Genomic DNA, 17,495 nt, shown 5'->3' on the forward strand with positions numbered 1-17,495 from the left:
TATCCTATAATTGTGTTACAATTACTAAGATTTTTCATGGATCTTTTGGATGAAAGAACACTGTATTGAACTGGGATGGGATAAAGTAGAAAAGGATATGGCTCATGCAGTATCTCTAGCATTCAAGAAATGTGGTAGACTACACGATGAATCTTGCTGGAGTTACAGAAATGTTCTAAAACTGCATTAAGGTGATGGTTGCACAGCTCAATAAATTTACCCAAAACTATTGAATTGTACATTTAAAACACTTAAAATAATTTTATGGTATGTAAACTGTACCTCAATAAAGTTGTTTACAAAATGTCCCAACTTATTCCCTTCCTTGTACTTAAGCCTCAACCCCATCAAGAAATGCATTCTCTTTCCCCAACCCTTAATGGAATTGTCTTTGTGACTTCCTTTCCCCAAAATAATGTGATAGACATAATGGTGTGTTAAGTCCTACTAAGGCTAAAGGCACTTTGCAAATTTCCACTCACTTTCTTGGAACCCTGCCACTACTATATGAGTAATTCCAGGCTAACCTGCTAAATGATGAAAGACACATGGCCAACCACCCTCATCATGCCAAATAGCAGCCTAGTCATACAAGTAAGGCCATCCTGGACCAGCCAACCCTTAGGCAACCCACCAACTGACCATGATGGGTACATGAGAAAATGAGAGAATCCAGCCACAATCATCCAAGCCTGGCCCAGACAACCAGAACCACTCAAGTGACCATTAACTCATAAGCAATAAAAGTTACTATTTTAAGCCACTAAGTTTTACAGTGGTTTATAATACAGCAATATATAACTGATACAAGTGATATTAAGTAAATAATCACAAAGATTACGGAATCAGTTGGTTGTTGCTATGAGTATCCACTTAAGAGTGGAAATGACAGGCTCAGTTGAGCCAATTACCAACTTAAGGACAAAGACGTCATGTAGAATGGCTCACCCAAGGGAGTTGCAGCACAGATTCTTAGGATTTAAGAGCAATACTATGCTGTATGCAGCGGAAAGTAATACATCATTTGTAAAGTATGCATACCACTCCTGGCATATTACTAGGTCCTGGAAGAGATTGAGCATCTGACTATAGGTTATCAAGGAACTATGCAACCAGAGCTAGCCATCAAGAGCGGGGTGCTATCATACTAACAAAGTCATAAGATCAGGTAGTTACAGCAGTAATCCATCATCAAATGGAAGTGGTACATATGGGATTAGCCTAAGTAAGCAGGAATAGATAACAAGACTTTATGAGTATTCCTTATGACCCTTTGAAAGAGAAAGAAAAACCTGAGGCTGATTCATGGATGGATCATCTTGGTACACTGGGAGGACAAATTGAAAATGAGCTGCTGCTGCACTCCAGCCCCACTAAGGGACTGGCCGGAAAGACAGTAGTGAAAGGAAATCTTCCACTGTGCCGAGTTTGAGAGGTGCAACTCATTATCTACTCTGTGTGGAGAAAAAAGTGGGTCAATGGACTTCTGCAAGGTGGCAAATGGTTTAGATAGATGGTCATGGGCCTGGAAGGAGCAAGCCTGGAAGATCAAGATGTGACTTATGGAAGAGGTATATGAATAGCCATAGAGAAAGAAGTATGTACAAAGGGTGAAGATCTATTTCATATGTTAATGCTCACCGGAGAACTCCACTAAAGAGACATTAAATACTCAGGCAGGGTAACTTGTCCAGTAGATGCCAGCCAATCTCTGTACTCAGCCATCCCAATATTTTCAAAGGGTTCATGAATAACAGCCATGGTGGCAGAGATAAAAGCTACACATGTACCCTACAGTAAGGTCTCCCTTTCACTGAGGCTGGTTTAGCTATTCTGTCGCTAACTGTCCAACTGGTCAGCAGCAGAGACTGACACTCAGCCCGACTGACCACTAGCCCTTAAGGAAACAACCAGTCATGTGGTGACAAGCTGATTATACCAGATTCCTTACATTCTAGAAAGAGCAGCAATGAATCCTAAGATTGGCATGTATTTTAGGTTCACTTCTGACTTTTCTGCCCGTAGTGCCTTGGCCACATCACTATCTGAGGGCTCCTAAGAGGAATCAGATGATTTACTAACATGAAGTCTCACATCACATCATCCCGGAACAAGGAACCCACAGCACACAAAATAAAAGGAGGTATAATTGGGCCTACGACCAAAGAATTCATTGATTATCACATATGGTTATTACCCCAAAGCTGAGAGCCTGATAAAGTGTTCTCATAGCCTTTAAAGATACACCTTAGAGACGATCTCATTAGGAACAGTGTGCCCTTCAAGCTACAATGTAACCCGAAACCAATAAGCCATTATACTTACAGAGAATACACAGGTCTGGAAACCAAGGAGTAGAGCTAGGACTGCCCCCACTCACTATCACTATCAATAACCCACTTAAAGAATTTGTGCTTCCTGTCTCCTTGATTTAAATTTTTGTAGTCCTGGTTCCGAGGGGGGACTTTTTCACCAAGAGGGACAATAAGAGTCCCATTTAAAGTAATGGCTGCTATCTAGTCCTTTTGGGCTCCTCATGCTGGCAGATCAACAGGCAAAGACAGGAGTTACCATACAGGCAGAGATAACTGACTTGGATTATTATAAGGAAGTAGGGTTGCTGCTATATAATGAGGGCAGGAAGCATACGTATATGAATAAAGGGGATTCACTAGGAAATCTTTTAGTGCTCTAATGCTCAATTTTAACTATGATTGGGCAATTACAGCAACCACCGCCTGACAAGTACACGGTAACCAGGAGCTCAGACCCCTCAGATATGAAGATCTCAGTCATATCATAAGGCAAACCACTACCACCAACAGAAATGTAAATGGAAAATGCAGCAAATCTACAATGGATGGTAGGAGATAATATCAGTTCTTGCTTCAAGGCTATTAGTAGCAATAAGGACTGTAGCTCATCCCACTAACCTTCCTTTTGTAAGATTCTCACCCAGAAATTGGAAAGCATCAATGTGAAGAATCTGTGCTAAGATAAAATGAACTTAATAGTAATGCTCATCAGAGCCCCTTTTGTATTTTCACACCTCCAGACTGTGTTTTCAACAGCACCTGCAGTTCTTCAGAGGACTGCTTCGGGCTCCTTACAGATCTGGGCAGAGCCTCAGGACAGCCGCGAACCAAAGACTGTGCAGTATGGGAATATGAAAGCCCATTTTCCTTACTTCAGGTTGGGACAAGCCCCGAGTTTCCTGGCTGGATCCTACTTTCTATGGGACCGTTACTTAAAACACATCCTTGGTTGGCTTCCACTCCTTCCCTGTCCTGCCTTCCCCACTCTATTACTGGTCTCTCCTATGAGCACTTCTTTAATAAGTCACTTGCACAAGTATATTCATTTAGAATCTGCTTCTAGGAAGCTCAAACTTTAAAAAAAATCTAACTATGATGGTGTAAAAAGTGCCTGGAATAATGATCAAAAATTTAGAGCTCATCAAACAGAATTCTAAGCAGAACTGGTACTTCTTCTCCAAAGTGCGGTGAATATGGTGAACTGACAAGCAACAACCACTTTTTGTGTACCTCCCTGTTCTACAGAAGCCAGAAAGCTAAAAAAACTACACTTCCAAGTTAGTGTTCATGATGTAATTTAAGACAAGGCAATTATATGTACTTGTACAGTATCTGGAAAGTGGAAGACGAAGTCAGAGGCCATGTGTTCTGCTACTTATGATGGCAAACATCATTTTGGAGGTGTCTGGTTTTTCTGTAGATTTCCAAACTTGCCAATGGCAGCACGGTCCTACAGATGATAGCTTTCGTGATAGCTTCCAATTCAGCTGCTAGCTTCATGGTAGCCAGAAGCATCTTTGATGACCTAATCTGTGGCATGGCTCTCAAAAATCATTCCTGAAAGCTTAACCTAGAGCCTGCCTACTTACCTTTTCAGCTTTCCTAATGATTCGGTAAGCCATTTAATACTCTCTGTATGCAAATATCTTAGTGTGTAAACTACCGGTGATTAAGAGTGAATTTTGCTCCCTACAACTGGATCCCAAAAACACATATTTTGTTACTAGAAGTGGGAGGCTACCATAACAAACCTAAAATATGTAGTACCAGCTCAGTAGGAAGGTAGAGCAGGTAAGGACATAAATATTATAGACTGGAAAGCCAGCGACTGTTGTTGTACCTCAGCAAAACGTAATTGTTATTTGTAACGTCTTGGGAGGCAGAGTTCAATACTTGCGAAACCTATAGCTCTAAAGGAAAATGTTGAGGCAATTAAGAACAGTGGTCTGTGTTAGTGCTTCTTATTGCCTTCAATAAGGTCCTACTCGAGACAGATGAATTTGGGCAAGAACAAGACAGCTTGCAAGCAAGGATAAAAAGGAATACATTTCTCTGTGCCAATGACCTAGAATTGAAATTATCTGGTAATTTGAGACTATAAGGGATCAAAATAAATTCAATTGCTTCTGATTCTCAAACTGAGGCAATGATAAGAGGTAAATGGAAAAATAGGTTTGTGAAAAAACTTTGATGTTAATATTCAGGGAACCTGAATGAGAGGTACACCGGAGCAATCCATATTATCTCTGTAACTTTTCTGTAAATCTAAAATTATTCCAAAATGTGAAAGTTTTATAAAAACAAAAACACCAAACAATAAAAATATTGGTCCCAATTCTTTTTTGAGCCTAAAAAAGCCTGCTTGGCCTACCTTTAAAAAAACATAGATTTCTAAAACTTCTAGATTTCTATAGACACTTCTAAACTTCTAGAACAGCACCAGCATGAAGCAGGCTATAAAAGCTGCATGGCCCCAAAGAAGAACGTAATTTGCAAAACCTTCAGCTATGGCCTTGAAAGATAACAGACAAAGGAAACCTACCAGAGGACAAAGCCAGGAGTCATTCGGAGTACAATGAGCAAGGGTTTCTCCCAGAAGACATAACAGAGACACACTGCTACAAGGGCTAATCAAGACTTGACTGCCTTCACAATTTCTGCTTAGCATGACTTTATTGCTGCTATAGACCAGTGACTCCTGCAGTTCCCTATGCTTGTGTTTTCTAAATGTAAATTTTTATTGTGGATATCCTGTCCTAGTCCAGCAATGTACAGGCATACCTCATCTTATTGGGCTTTGCAAATAATTGTGTTTTTTTACAAATTGAAGTCAAGATCCTCCACCAACAAAAAAGATTATGATTCACTGAAGGCTTAGATGGCTAGCATTTTTTAGCAATAAAGTATTTTTAATTAAGGTATACACATTGTTTTTATTAGACATAATGCTATTGCACACTTACTAGACTACAGTATAAACATAACTTTTACATGCACTGGGAAACAAAAAATTTGTGTAACTTTATTGTGATCTTTTATTGCGGTGGTTTGGAACCAAATCCACAGTATCTCCGAGCTAAACCTAATGATGTGTATAGAGATGGGAGCGGGGAAAGCAGATTAACTTGCCTTTTAGTTTTTAGGTACCAGACCATGAGGTGTGTGGTCCAAAGCACACCTGGATTTTATGGAGAGGACTGCACATCACCTAGAGATCCTGGACTCTGAGATGGATACAAGGACTAAATGAGAACCGGAAGCTGTCTCCATTAGGATGAGGATAAGAGTCTTCCATGTATGGCAAGAATGATGAACGGGGTTATTTCTGTGACTAGAGGGGTGAACTAGAGCAGCCTGTTAATTGTCCCCAAATAACCATTGTATCTTTCTGCCATTATAGTAAAATTTGAGCTAGACATATTTCCCAGACTTTCCTGTAACTTGATATAACCATATGACTAAGTTCTGATCAATGTGATATACAGAAAAGTGGTGTATACTATTTCCAGCCTAAAGGAAAACAGTATGCCTTCCCTTTGCTCTGTTCCTCCTTCCCACCAATAGGAATACAGACATGAGAGTGGAGGCTGAAGCAGCTATCCTGGTTCACAAAATGGAAGCTACTTATTAAAGATGGCAGATCAACAAGATAGAAGGAATCTGCACCCATGGTGATTATAGTTTCAGATACCACACGAGACCTACAACCTACACAAATTTTTACATCTTATTACAGCAGCAGAACCAAGATCCCAATTAATATATAAAGTTTCTTCAGCTTTTTCTAATTCCCTTGTGGTGACCCCTTGACTTTGAATACCAGTCAACTGACTAACAACTGATTTCTGTTAAGGTGTTGAGGTATTAAACTAATAACTAATAAGTTTTCTCTCCTCAGAAGACAAAAACAAAAGAAAGGACTCACCCATGAGGAGGAAGAGGATTGTGAGCTAGTGACTCTCCTGTTGTAGGTGTATCCCCTTTTGTTCAACCCAGAAAATAGCTCTAAAACATCGATGCTCCTTGCCTAGAATCTATGTAGGGTTTACATCCTCTTACCCTTAAGCTAACTTTTTACATGAATAAGGTAAAAAAAAAAAAAAATTTACATGTAAAGGGAGGAGGGATGGAAAGGATTCACACTGAAAGAGCAGTCAGTAAAAAAACACTTATTTAGAGTTCTCCAGCTCTATTCCTCCTCCTCTAAGTACTGCAGATAAAAAAACAACAAAAAAAAGCTATGATAGGAACAGTGCAATGAAATGACCAAAGCAATAGCAATAGCCAAATCCTCTCTCAACTGAGCCTACAACCTACTGTCATCAAAATACTTTAAATTTTACTCTTTTATCTTTGGAATTCCCATAAATTGAATATCACCGCCCCCGCGCCCCACTTTCCTTAGTGGTTATAATTACCAATATAAGAAACATTGATCTAGGGCCTTAAAGGTTCTCAAAGCAACTTACGATGATGAATCATTTTCCTTAGGGTAATCTTCATTCAACTCTGAGCCAGATGATAGCATTCTTTTCCTCTTTTCAGTCCTACAGAGAACAGAGAAAAAAAGAGGTTATTTTAAAAAGTCGTAATTCATACCATTAAAAAGTATAAACCAACATACTCAAGGACAGGAACGGTGACGACTGCTATCTCATTCTCTACACCACATTTAAATTAACATACTGTATATCTGAATTTCTCACTACGTGTCATTGGCATAAACCACGTAAGACAAATACTAACTATCTACTAAAAATGGACTCTATACTTTCTTCTTCCAATACGCTTTACTTACTGGACAATCTCCTCCTTTTTCTCAAATTATTGATCTTTCTACAAGGCCTGAAAGACATTTATAAAGAGGCACAGCTAGTGACTAAGAAAGAAAAAAAATCTTTCATACCTGTTTTCTAATAACCCTGATCTAAGAGGTGTAGATGCAGATGTCAAAGAGGGAATCGTCCGGGTCACAGTTATTCCACTTCCTGCTGCAGTCTTAATCGGTCCTCTACCTGGAGTACCAAGAACTTTTCGAAATGGAATATCATCTTTAGTTTCCAAACTTCCTCTTTTTGAAGAGGCCTGTAAAAATAAAGTTTAACAAAGCTAAATCTTCAAATAAATTGGCATACTTTTAGAACAGTGATTCTCACGTGGGGAACTTCAAAAAATACCCATCTCCAGAGATTCTAGCCTAATTAGTCTGGGATGAGGCCCATTCATCAGTATTTTTTTAAAGCACTACAGGTGATTCTAATGTATGGTTAATGTCATAAACTGAGCAACACTTTTTTCCCCGCAGTACTCTCGTAAACTTAAAAATTCCACAGCACACCTAGAGCAGAAGAGCAGAAGGGAATTTACTATGAATTACCGGGGGGGAAAAGATTCACATACACAAGACATGGTTCTCCTGACCTGCATGAAAATAAATCTTTAGATTAAAAAATCCAATTATGATTATGATAAATTAAAGTGATGTGCCACTGAGTTGATTCCAACTCCTGGAGACCCTACGAATGAGTGATGTCCACAACGTCCTCAACAGCCCTGCTCGGCTTCTGTAGACTTGTGCTTATGGCTTCTTTTATGGCATTGTATCCATCTCATTTTTTGTATTCCAATTTTCCTGGTGCCTTCTATTTTCCCCAGCATTATTGTCTTACAGTAACATAGATGTGACAAAAAGGAACAATGACATCTGGTTGCCACAACTTAAATGCCAAGTCACATATGACTTTTGAGGCAGTTCTAGTTTGGAGGAATGAAACAAATATATGTAATCATGGGAAAAATGAGAGTGGGACAGAGACCACTGGCAGAAACTGAATCAAAGAGTGTACCCGAAAGATATATCAAGAACATTTAGAGAGAAAACAGTAATTAAAAAGTATTAGTTGGGAAGTAGTGCTTTCGAACAGCATTCAGCCAGATAAGTTTTATAACTCTACATTAAGAGCTATGTGATTTCTCTATGGAAGGTATTTCCAAAAACTTTCCACAGAATTATAATCTTTGGATAGGAAAGAAAACATCTCTGAGGTCATCTGAATGAACGGTTTAAAAAGCTAAGTTTATTTTCAAATGGGTAACACATTCTCAAGATTCAAAAATCAAAATAGTATTATAAAAACCATACACTGAGAAGTCCCATTGTCACTCCCATGCCATCCACCTATTCTTCCACTTCCTTCTCCTACTACTTGTAAGTATTCTTCTATTGTTTCTTTATGCAAAAGCAAATCAATATTTTATTTTTTGTTATACAAATGGTAGCATACAATATGTATACCATTTGGCATACTTTTCAACCTTTTTGACCCCCTAGTACGGTAGACATATTTTACATCACAATCTATTACACACACATAAATAAAACTGAAACAAGTTTCAGAAACCAATACTTTTTGTTACTATGTACAATACCTTCTATATTCTATTCTTATTCTATTCCTAGTCTATTCTTTCCTTTATTTAATGCTAGTCACAAACCACAAAATTGATTTTATAATCCCACTAATGGGAATCATTATTTGTGTATAGCCTGCTATGTTAATAAATATAAATATTATTATATAATATAATAGATAGCCTGCTATGCATGTTAAATTCCAACAGTTTAAATTTCTACCTATAAATGGATGAATTTCTAATTATGCTGAGTGGAAAAGCTAGATTTAAAAAAATTACACTCTGGTTCCATTTATATAAAACTCTAGAATATACAACTAATCTATAGTGACAGAAAGCAAATTAGCTGTGGCTTAGGGATAAGAGCCAGAGAAGGAGAGGGAGGGAAGGATTACAAAGGGGGAATGAGAAAACTTTTAAGGGTTATGGCTATGTTCACTAGGTTGATTACGGTGATGGTTTTACGAGTATGTATATAAGTCAAAATATATCAAACTGTACTTTATTATGTGCAATTTACTTAATGTCAATTATACTTCAACTAAAATGTTAAAAAAAACACCCATTCTATAAAAAGAAATTAATAAAAATGAAACCTTATTCATTGCTTAGTCCAGTAAATGGACTGAGTAATCACCTCTCTGCATAGCCAAATAGAACTCATCAGTTTACTTACAGGAGAGCGTCAAAGTTTCTCTTTAACACCTGGTTTTCCTTTGTAAAACAAATTAAAAGAAATAAAAAGCAAACAGAAGACTTCAACAAAACAGTCCGGTATCATACAGCGTAGGGGCAAAGTTCGTAATACAGAACAGACACAGAGGGCATCACAGAAATAATAGCAAACACTGATAGGGTTGTTAGTATATCGTATTATGGGCTAAGCACTTTTATATGCATCATCTCACAGCAACCCTTAATGTATTATTGCTCTCTCAATGTTACAGATGGGTAATAAGGTTCAGGCACTTAAGGAACTTCTCCAGTGACCCCCAGCTAATAAGTGTCAGCACCAAGTCTCAAACCCACATCTAACGCTAAAGCTATGCTTTTAAAAACTATACTGTGGTTCGTAATGATGACCATGAGACACTGAGCAACGTTAAATTGTGCTCAGTAGAACTACATGTAAAAATGGAAGAATGTGATAAATTTGAGAAAGATTTTCATAAAAATAGCTGAAGAGCTTGAGATAGCAAAAATGGTAAATTTCAGTTATGTGGAAAATACCCTTGTGACAATGCCAGAATTATTAGGCATTACAGTCTAAATTCTACTTCCTGCAATTACCTTACAGAATGTCTATGATTACCATTTTTTTAAAAAAAGCTAAAAAGATTCAAATGAACATACCTGATTGTCTGAGTAAGAAAGCTGCCTGTTGGTTTCCTTCTGTGAAGTCCTGCTGCCCAGAATAGCTCCAAAATTACCAGACCCCTGAGAAGGTTTTATGGCTGGTACAAAACAAACAAAACCCAAATCACTTATTTTAATAAAGAGATTTGTTATTATATAATACTGAAGAAACAGAAGCAGGAATAAAACAAATCAAAGTGCTTATAAACCAATTCTTCCTGAATAGAAAGCACATCTGATATATAATTAAAATTTAGAGCTAGAGTTTCAAGCAAAAAATTAATTAACATGCAAAAATTTGGGCACACAGCAGGATAAAATTTTAAATGGAAAAAGAACATGCTAGAATTTCTCCTATACAAATATTTGGTAATTAATACTATAGAAAAATTAGTTACTGTGTCTCCATGGCATGAACAATGACATTAATTAGATGCCAGGGAAACATGTCAGAACCAGTGACAGATATACTTCAAATAATGCAGACTCCAAAACATTCTTTTTAAGTTCAGCAAGTGGAACACATGGCTTCTATTCCAAAGAAATCAACGATAGTTTAAAGAACATGCAAGATACTACATAAATAGGAATTTGTATACTTTTAAAAGTATTTTAAACTTCGCCAATTTCCCAATGATCATTTGGAATGTTTCAATTTTTAAAATTGTAAACAATCTGACCGTCCTTTCACATCTCTTGCACTAATGGAACAATTTTTGTAGGATAAACTCCTTAGAACAGACTTGTTGGGGTAAAGGATGCTCTGGCTAGGACTTGCAGTACTATGTTGACAGAAGTGGTGAGAGAAGGCATCTTTGCCTTGTTCTTGATCTTAGAGGAAAATCTTTCCGTGTTTTCATCATTACGTATGATATCAGCTATGGGTTTTCATATACAACTTTTATTAAGTTGAGGTAGTTTCCTTCTATTCATAGTTTGTTGAGTATTTTTATCATGAAAGGGTGTTAAATTTTATCAAATGCTTTTTCTGCTTAGAGATGATCATGTGGTTTTTGTCCTTCATTCTGTTAATGGGTTGTATTATATTGACTGATTTTTTATATCTTGAACCATCTTTGCATTACAGATACAAATCCCACTTGGTCATGGTACATAATCCTTTTAATGTGCTGCTGAATTTGGTCTGCTAGTATTTTGTTGAGGATTTTTGCATCAATATTCACCAGGGATACTGGTCTGCAGTCTAGTACTATTCTTTTATAACTGCTAATGTTAGACCTTGGGATGATTAGTGCTCACCTGCATTAAGTCTGTTTTGATGGACTGCATCTAGAAACAACCTCATTTCCTCTGCATCTTTACTTGGTACTTTGTCGATAGACAAGAAGCTATTATCTTGTAGAGTTAACATTAGGCGGCTTTGTTTTGCTCCACTGGGTCGAAGCACCACATTTTTAATGTTATGACTTAACTGATCAACACAAAAGAAAAATTATCTTATCACTAAAAACATGCAATAATGAAGCATATAATAAGCTGTATAATCAATAAACTTTATACTTTCTAAGTTACATTTCATACTCTTCCCCACATTTAGTTCTTTTCCCCCCAACCAAAAAACAGTTACTATTTCTTGATACATTTAAATCAAAATTTTCAATTTTAGGAGAGGCAAACACATAATATTAAAATTTATTTTACATCGTAATCCTAGCACTCTTGATTTTATGGTAGGGAATTACATATCTGCAAGTATAGTTATAAAGTTATAAAAACTAGTGAGTTAATTTTCAGAATCTAGATGGTTATACCATCACCAATTTCGAAAGCCATATTGGATTAGAGGCTTCCTTTTTCTTTTAAACAAAAGCTTGCAAGATACCTGGCAAATGGTTTAAGTAGCTACAATGTAAAAGGATATATTAATTCAAACTATAGTCCTTAAAATAATTCCACTTCTCAAAAACACATTGAAATAAAACTTTATCATTGTAAAGACATCTTTTTGTCTTTAACTGTCTAAGCAGGCTCATTTAACGTTTATTCAATCACAAAGAACTATCTTAGCTTCCTTCTCCCTCTCCCCAGAAATGGTTCAATAACCTGTCTTATACTTCTCCAGACTCTGGATGTGTGTTACAAAGTGATAACTTTTATTTTCTCTTGGCTGAAATTTTTCCAAGACTAAATTAATAAATCTTTCAGTTTCTTTATTATCTAAATAATTCCTACCAACCAGGCATCCTTATTCTCTAATGTTCTCCCTCAGCAGGCATACACAAAAGTTTCTAAAGCTGACTTTTGATGAAGACATACCCTCTGAACAGCATAAAGAAGGAAGTAACAGCATTTCATACTTATTTTTTAAATTAGGAAGAATGACCTTTGTCAATTTTTAGATAAGAAAAAACAATTTTACCAGACTTAATTTACATTTAAAGTTTAAACAATATTTTTTTTACCAGACTTAATTTACATTTAAAGTTTAAACAATGTATTTTTTTTTAGCTTCAAAGTAGGTCTTAAATTAATGTCTTTTAGTAGAAATTCTATCACAAAACACAATAACTAGTTTCAAGTGCTTTAAGTCCAAAATTTAAATGAACAGTTTAGAAAGCAAAAGGAAAATAGATCACATAAAACCATTATTTCATTCAATATACCACTTTTTAAAAATGAAAGTTAAATAAAAGGGGAAACGTTTGTTCATTAACAAACGATGAGAATCATCTTGAACTGGATCACTTCAATAATTGAAAATCTTATCTAGCCCCACAATGTTAGTAATTACCCATGTGGTGAGGCCTCCCAATTCTTTCTCTAAATATAGACTTCTCTGGTGGAGCGCCAGTCCTGTTTACCTAAAGCCCATTGGACATCAATATCTTAACAACTCAAACAATTCATCTCTCCCCATTCCACACCCCAATCTTCCCCCTGCTCCATCACAGAGGACATAAAAGGGACGGCCACCCACCAAGAAACTTAGGAAGCTCCCCAAACACTTTTCTCTTACCCCCCAAATCTACTGAGTTAAGTCTCCTTGAAATCACTTCAAATCTACCCTTTCCTCCCCTTGCTTCTCCCACGTCTTTGCCTTTGTTTAGGACTTTCATTCTTAAACTCCCACAATAACCTCCTACATGTCCTTATTCTCCCACTATCTCTTGAAATAAAGTCATCTGCCTAGTCCTCCAACGAAACTAAACCTAAGATGCTTGGCTCCTTAGAATCTAAGTATGACAAATAAGATATTTCAAGATTTGGTTCCTATCTAACCCTTCAGCATCTATTTCTGCCACTCACTCCCTACTGTCTATTTATTTTTAAATAATTTTCTGGTTTCCTCAGTGTTGATCCACACTTGCATGTGTTTGTCCACGTATAGATATTACCTCTGCATCACCTCTACCAGATGTGGCAAATTCCTATTTATCCTCTAAATCCTCAGAACATAAACCACCCCCTTGTGTTACCTCAGTACCTTTGAAATACTTTTTATACAATCAAACAGTTTTGTTTTTAAATTACAGTTGACATAAAATATTATATTAGTTTTAGGTGTACAACCTAGTGATTATACATTTATATACCCACAATAAGTCTAGTACCCACCTGGCACCATACATAGTTATTACAATATTGACTATATTCCCTAGGCTGTATAAATCCTGTGATATTTTTATAACTGGCAGCTTGTACTTCCTAAATCCCTTCATCTTTTTTGCCCATCCTCCCAACCCCTTCCCATCTGGCAATCATCAGTTTGTTCTCTATATCTGAGTTTGTTTCTATTTTGCTTTGTTTGTTCACTTATTTTGCTCTTTAGATTCCACATAAGTGAAATCATACAGTATCTGTTTTTCTCTAACTTATTTCACTTAGCATAATACCCTCTAGATCCATCCATGTTGTTGTAAATGGCAAAATTTCATTCTTTTTTAGGGCTGAGTAATATTCCATTGTATATATGTTCCACATCTCTTTGAAATATGTTTACAGCTGAGACTGCATTTGGTTTTTAAGTTCTAGAGGAAAAGTATCTCATTGAACTTTGTATTCTTAGCCCTTAGCACAGTACCCACCACAGCAAGCTGTAGGTGGTTAACAAATGAATGCTGAATGCAAACTAATCTAGAACTGAGATGAGGGTAGAATCACAGGTACAATCATTATGCTCCTAAAGATCTATGCTTGCTTATTTGAATATTGAAATATTTACCCAGTGCTAATTTGGGCTGAGGACAGAAAAACTGATTATCTATTTGGAAAAATTATTTAATTGAGATGGGCAATTAGTAGTTACATGTATGTGGCAGAAACTTGTACTGTTTCTATTACCTCTGTCACCATTTCTAATCTATTTAAGAATACCTAGTGCTTACAGCTCTTTTTGAATTTGTCTAGGTCTTCCAGTTCTCACCGGTAGAGCCCCCCCACCCAAAAAAGAGCATCTTTGATACACAAAATCATAAACAATTTATTTTCATAGTTCAAAAGCAAAGACAAATGGAAATTTTACCTCAGCTCAGGCTTTCAAGCATAAAGTTTTATAAATTGTTCTTCAATAGAGTACTTTAAGATATGCTTTTGTATAATCTAATTAATAAACATGGAACTTTAAAGTGCAGAAAAAACGTAAGACATTATGTTCTTAAATTCAACTCATATCAAGATGAGTTCTTGGCTGCACAAGATAAACAGTATAGAAGTGAAAACAAAATTATCTCTTTTCTGCAGTGATAAAACAATGAGATCCTTTAAAAGTTTACAATTAGAAGAAAACAGCTGTAAGGATGACCTTGAATGGTCTATACCACCACTCTGGCAGGATTATTTAGGAAGCAGACATTAAGATGATACTAAGAAGTCCTATTAAAAGCTAACACTAAGTAAAGATAAATCTATCATTTATGTTAAAGAGAAGGAAAAAAAAGGAATGAAGTTCTCCTACTGCGGTTTTTAAAATAGCTTAGATAGATAGCATCCAAACTCAGTTCCTCTAATCTTCCTCCCGTCAACTTTCTTTTCAATAATGGTGACTACTTCCCACTCTTTATTATACATGATCAATAATGTTACTGAATAATTTATAACATATGAATATAAGAGTATGAGTGTGCTGGAAATAAAAAACAAGAAATATTAATGTAGGAGGAGGGCTACCATGATACTTACTATGGCAGAGAACAATCATTCACTAAAACATGTCACTGAAGATCTATTCCAAATCGAAATTTGGTAATACCTGAAATGTCCTTGGAATTCCTCCAGTGTTATAGTGCACTATTAGGCTGACTTTATTTTCTTTTTCCACAATTTCAAAAGATCCTTCTTTCCATTTTGTAATCCCAGTCTGCATACTTCGAATTCTGATAGGACCATGTATCTTCAGAGGAGACATACTTTCTTAAAAAATAAATTGCTTCTAGCCAAATTATAAAGCAAAAATACACCTTCACCTGACAGATTCTAAGGAAGAAAAATAAAATAAAGTTACAATTTACCAGTAATTAAAATAAGTGTTTGAAAGAGGACATTTAATGAACCATCTTATGTCCTTTTCTCCATTTCAATAAACCACATTTTATTAAGCAGCCTCAAAGGCCTTGATTAGCGGCATGGCACAGGTAAGAAAGACAACTAAAGCAGTCACTGATCCTGACTGTGTGAATATAGCCAGCATTTACTTACTTCTTCAGTACATGTTCCCTTCTTTGCCATGTGTCTAGTACCTCTATGTATTAGTGCCTAAGTTTTGCATTTTGTACCACTCACACCATATTGTTGCCACTAAAGGCAGGTCAATACTAAAGATTGCATTCTCAGTGGGATTGCCTACAGCAACACGATCAACTTTTACCTTCCTTCACGAATGCTAAAGGGTCTTGAATTTCAAATACAAGTAAAAAAATATTTTCAGTCAGCTGACTCCATTTCTCAGAATGGAGTTCTCAAAATACCAACTCATACCAAGTAGTCCAAGCATATCCACATGTATAGAAGACATTAAGTGAAAGCAAAACTGTAAGAATAATCAAATTCGTTTAACGCCCAAAACTGTATTATTTGAGAAAATCATTTATTCTCTAGGGAAAACAAACAAAAAACCTCTCTTCCTAAGAACCACTTACCATTTATGTTTAATATTACAATTCCTGGAACTCTTTACCAATTTCATCTATGACAGATATTCAAATTTCACAAATGACCTTCTAATACTTACAAGTGGCTTACAACAATAATAGAATGTCTAAGACTCTTCAAAGTAGCTTCCCAAATATCAACAAATACAATAGTAATAGCAGAGAAAGCCAACAATAGTGTATGTGTTATACAATTCCACCTCCACACACATTCCAGATATCTTTATAATGAACTGCAGATCAAATCACATCACACTCAATGTTAAAACATTTTATTTATACTCTTTTCAAATCTCTAAAATCACTGCCTCTAATACAGATTTGTGCTTATAATTTAATAAATTAAAAATCATTAAACTTTGCATCTGCCTAAAGAGCTCAACTAGAAAAACTTTCAAAAAAAGTAGTTATCAAAGGAAAAACATACTAGGTCTAGATATCAGGAGCCAGCTGTCACTTACGAATTTGTAACTTATCTTTTCTAACCTTTAGTTTTCTCAATTGTAAAATAGAAACAACAAATGCTATAGTGTTGCAGACTTAAATGAAATAACACACATTAGGCACTCAACAAACCCTAGCCTTAATATGAAATCAGTGTCCATTTTCTGAATTTATTCCTTGTCTGCAAACACTTTGTTCTTCAAAGACACCTGATAAATAAGTTAACAGGGGTTACCAATTCAACTACCTACATGGGTCAGTCAGGTAACACAAATGATGGGCAGGCAAAAGATGAACACTGCTATTCAAATCCAGCCAATTTTATCACGTAGAAATGGTGAACCTAGCATTACCAGATCGTCTAATTTTTCAAGAAAATGACAAATTTTTATGTAAATCTGTCCATTTTTAATTGTGGGCAATGAATTCAAAGTTATTTTTAAAAGCTACAAATCAAACAAAACCCACCTGTAGGCAGGGTTACAGCCTAGGGACCGCTAGTTTAAGGCCTCTATATAATGTACATCAAATAACAGGGAATAAAATTTAAGGAGATATGAAAACACTCTTAATAGTTAAAAGGTGTTATGCATTGTAAGTCCTCTTATCATTATTCACTCACCTCATCAAATTTCTTGAGTGTCTACTGTAGCCAGATTTAGTATAGTTTGCTGGGTATACGAATCCATCAAAGTAACACAGCCCACTACTTTGTTTATAGTCCTGTCTGTTACACACCATTTTATTCAAACTAGTAACTAGAGAATTTTGGGCCAGCAATGTGTTTGTAATACTATTTTTTGGTGCTTCATTGTTTGGATACATCCTTGAAATTTTTTCTTCTCTATTTCAGCCCTGC

At 36.0% G+C, this 17,495-nt stretch overlaps 1 protein-coding gene and 1 non-coding gene across 7 annotated transcripts in view; one reads left to right on the forward strand and one right to left on the reverse strand.

Annotated features, from left to right (window-relative positions):
- Window positions 1-17,495, reverse strand: part of USP37 (ubiquitin specific peptidase 37) — a 77,227-nt gene that overhangs the window by 52,781 nt on the left and 6,951 nt on the right. For all 6 annotated transcript variants that reach the window (XM_074313360.2, XM_074313366.2, XM_074313372.2 and 3 more), the window contains 5 exons: window positions 15,295-15,518; window positions 11,346-11,517; window positions 10,083-10,183; window positions 7,222-7,400; window positions 6,785-6,862 (listed from right to left, as the gene is read on the reverse strand). In XM_074313360.2, the coding sequence (XP_074169461.1) occupies window positions 6,785-6,862; window positions 7,222-7,400; window positions 10,083-10,183; window positions 11,346-11,517; window positions 15,295-15,450 (686 nt within the window). In that variant the 5' untranslated portion in view covers window positions 15,451-15,518. The remainder of the gene's footprint in view (window positions 1-6,784; window positions 6,863-7,221; window positions 7,401-10,082; window positions 10,184-11,345; window positions 11,518-15,294; window positions 15,519-17,495) is intronic.
- Window positions 14,422-14,482, forward strand: LOC141568062 (U7 small nuclear RNA). The gene has a single exon (XR_012491077.1). It is a non-coding gene; the product is annotated as a U7 small nuclear RNA (small nuclear RNA).

The sequence above is a fragment of the Rhinolophus sinicus genome, chromosome 17, assembly GCF_057876585.1.
Source record: "Rhinolophus sinicus isolate RSI-liver-muscle chromosome 17, RSI-T2T, whole genome shotgun sequence".
NCBI classification, from domain to species: domain Eukaryota; kingdom Metazoa; phylum Chordata; class Mammalia; order Chiroptera; family Rhinolophidae; genus Rhinolophus; species Rhinolophus sinicus.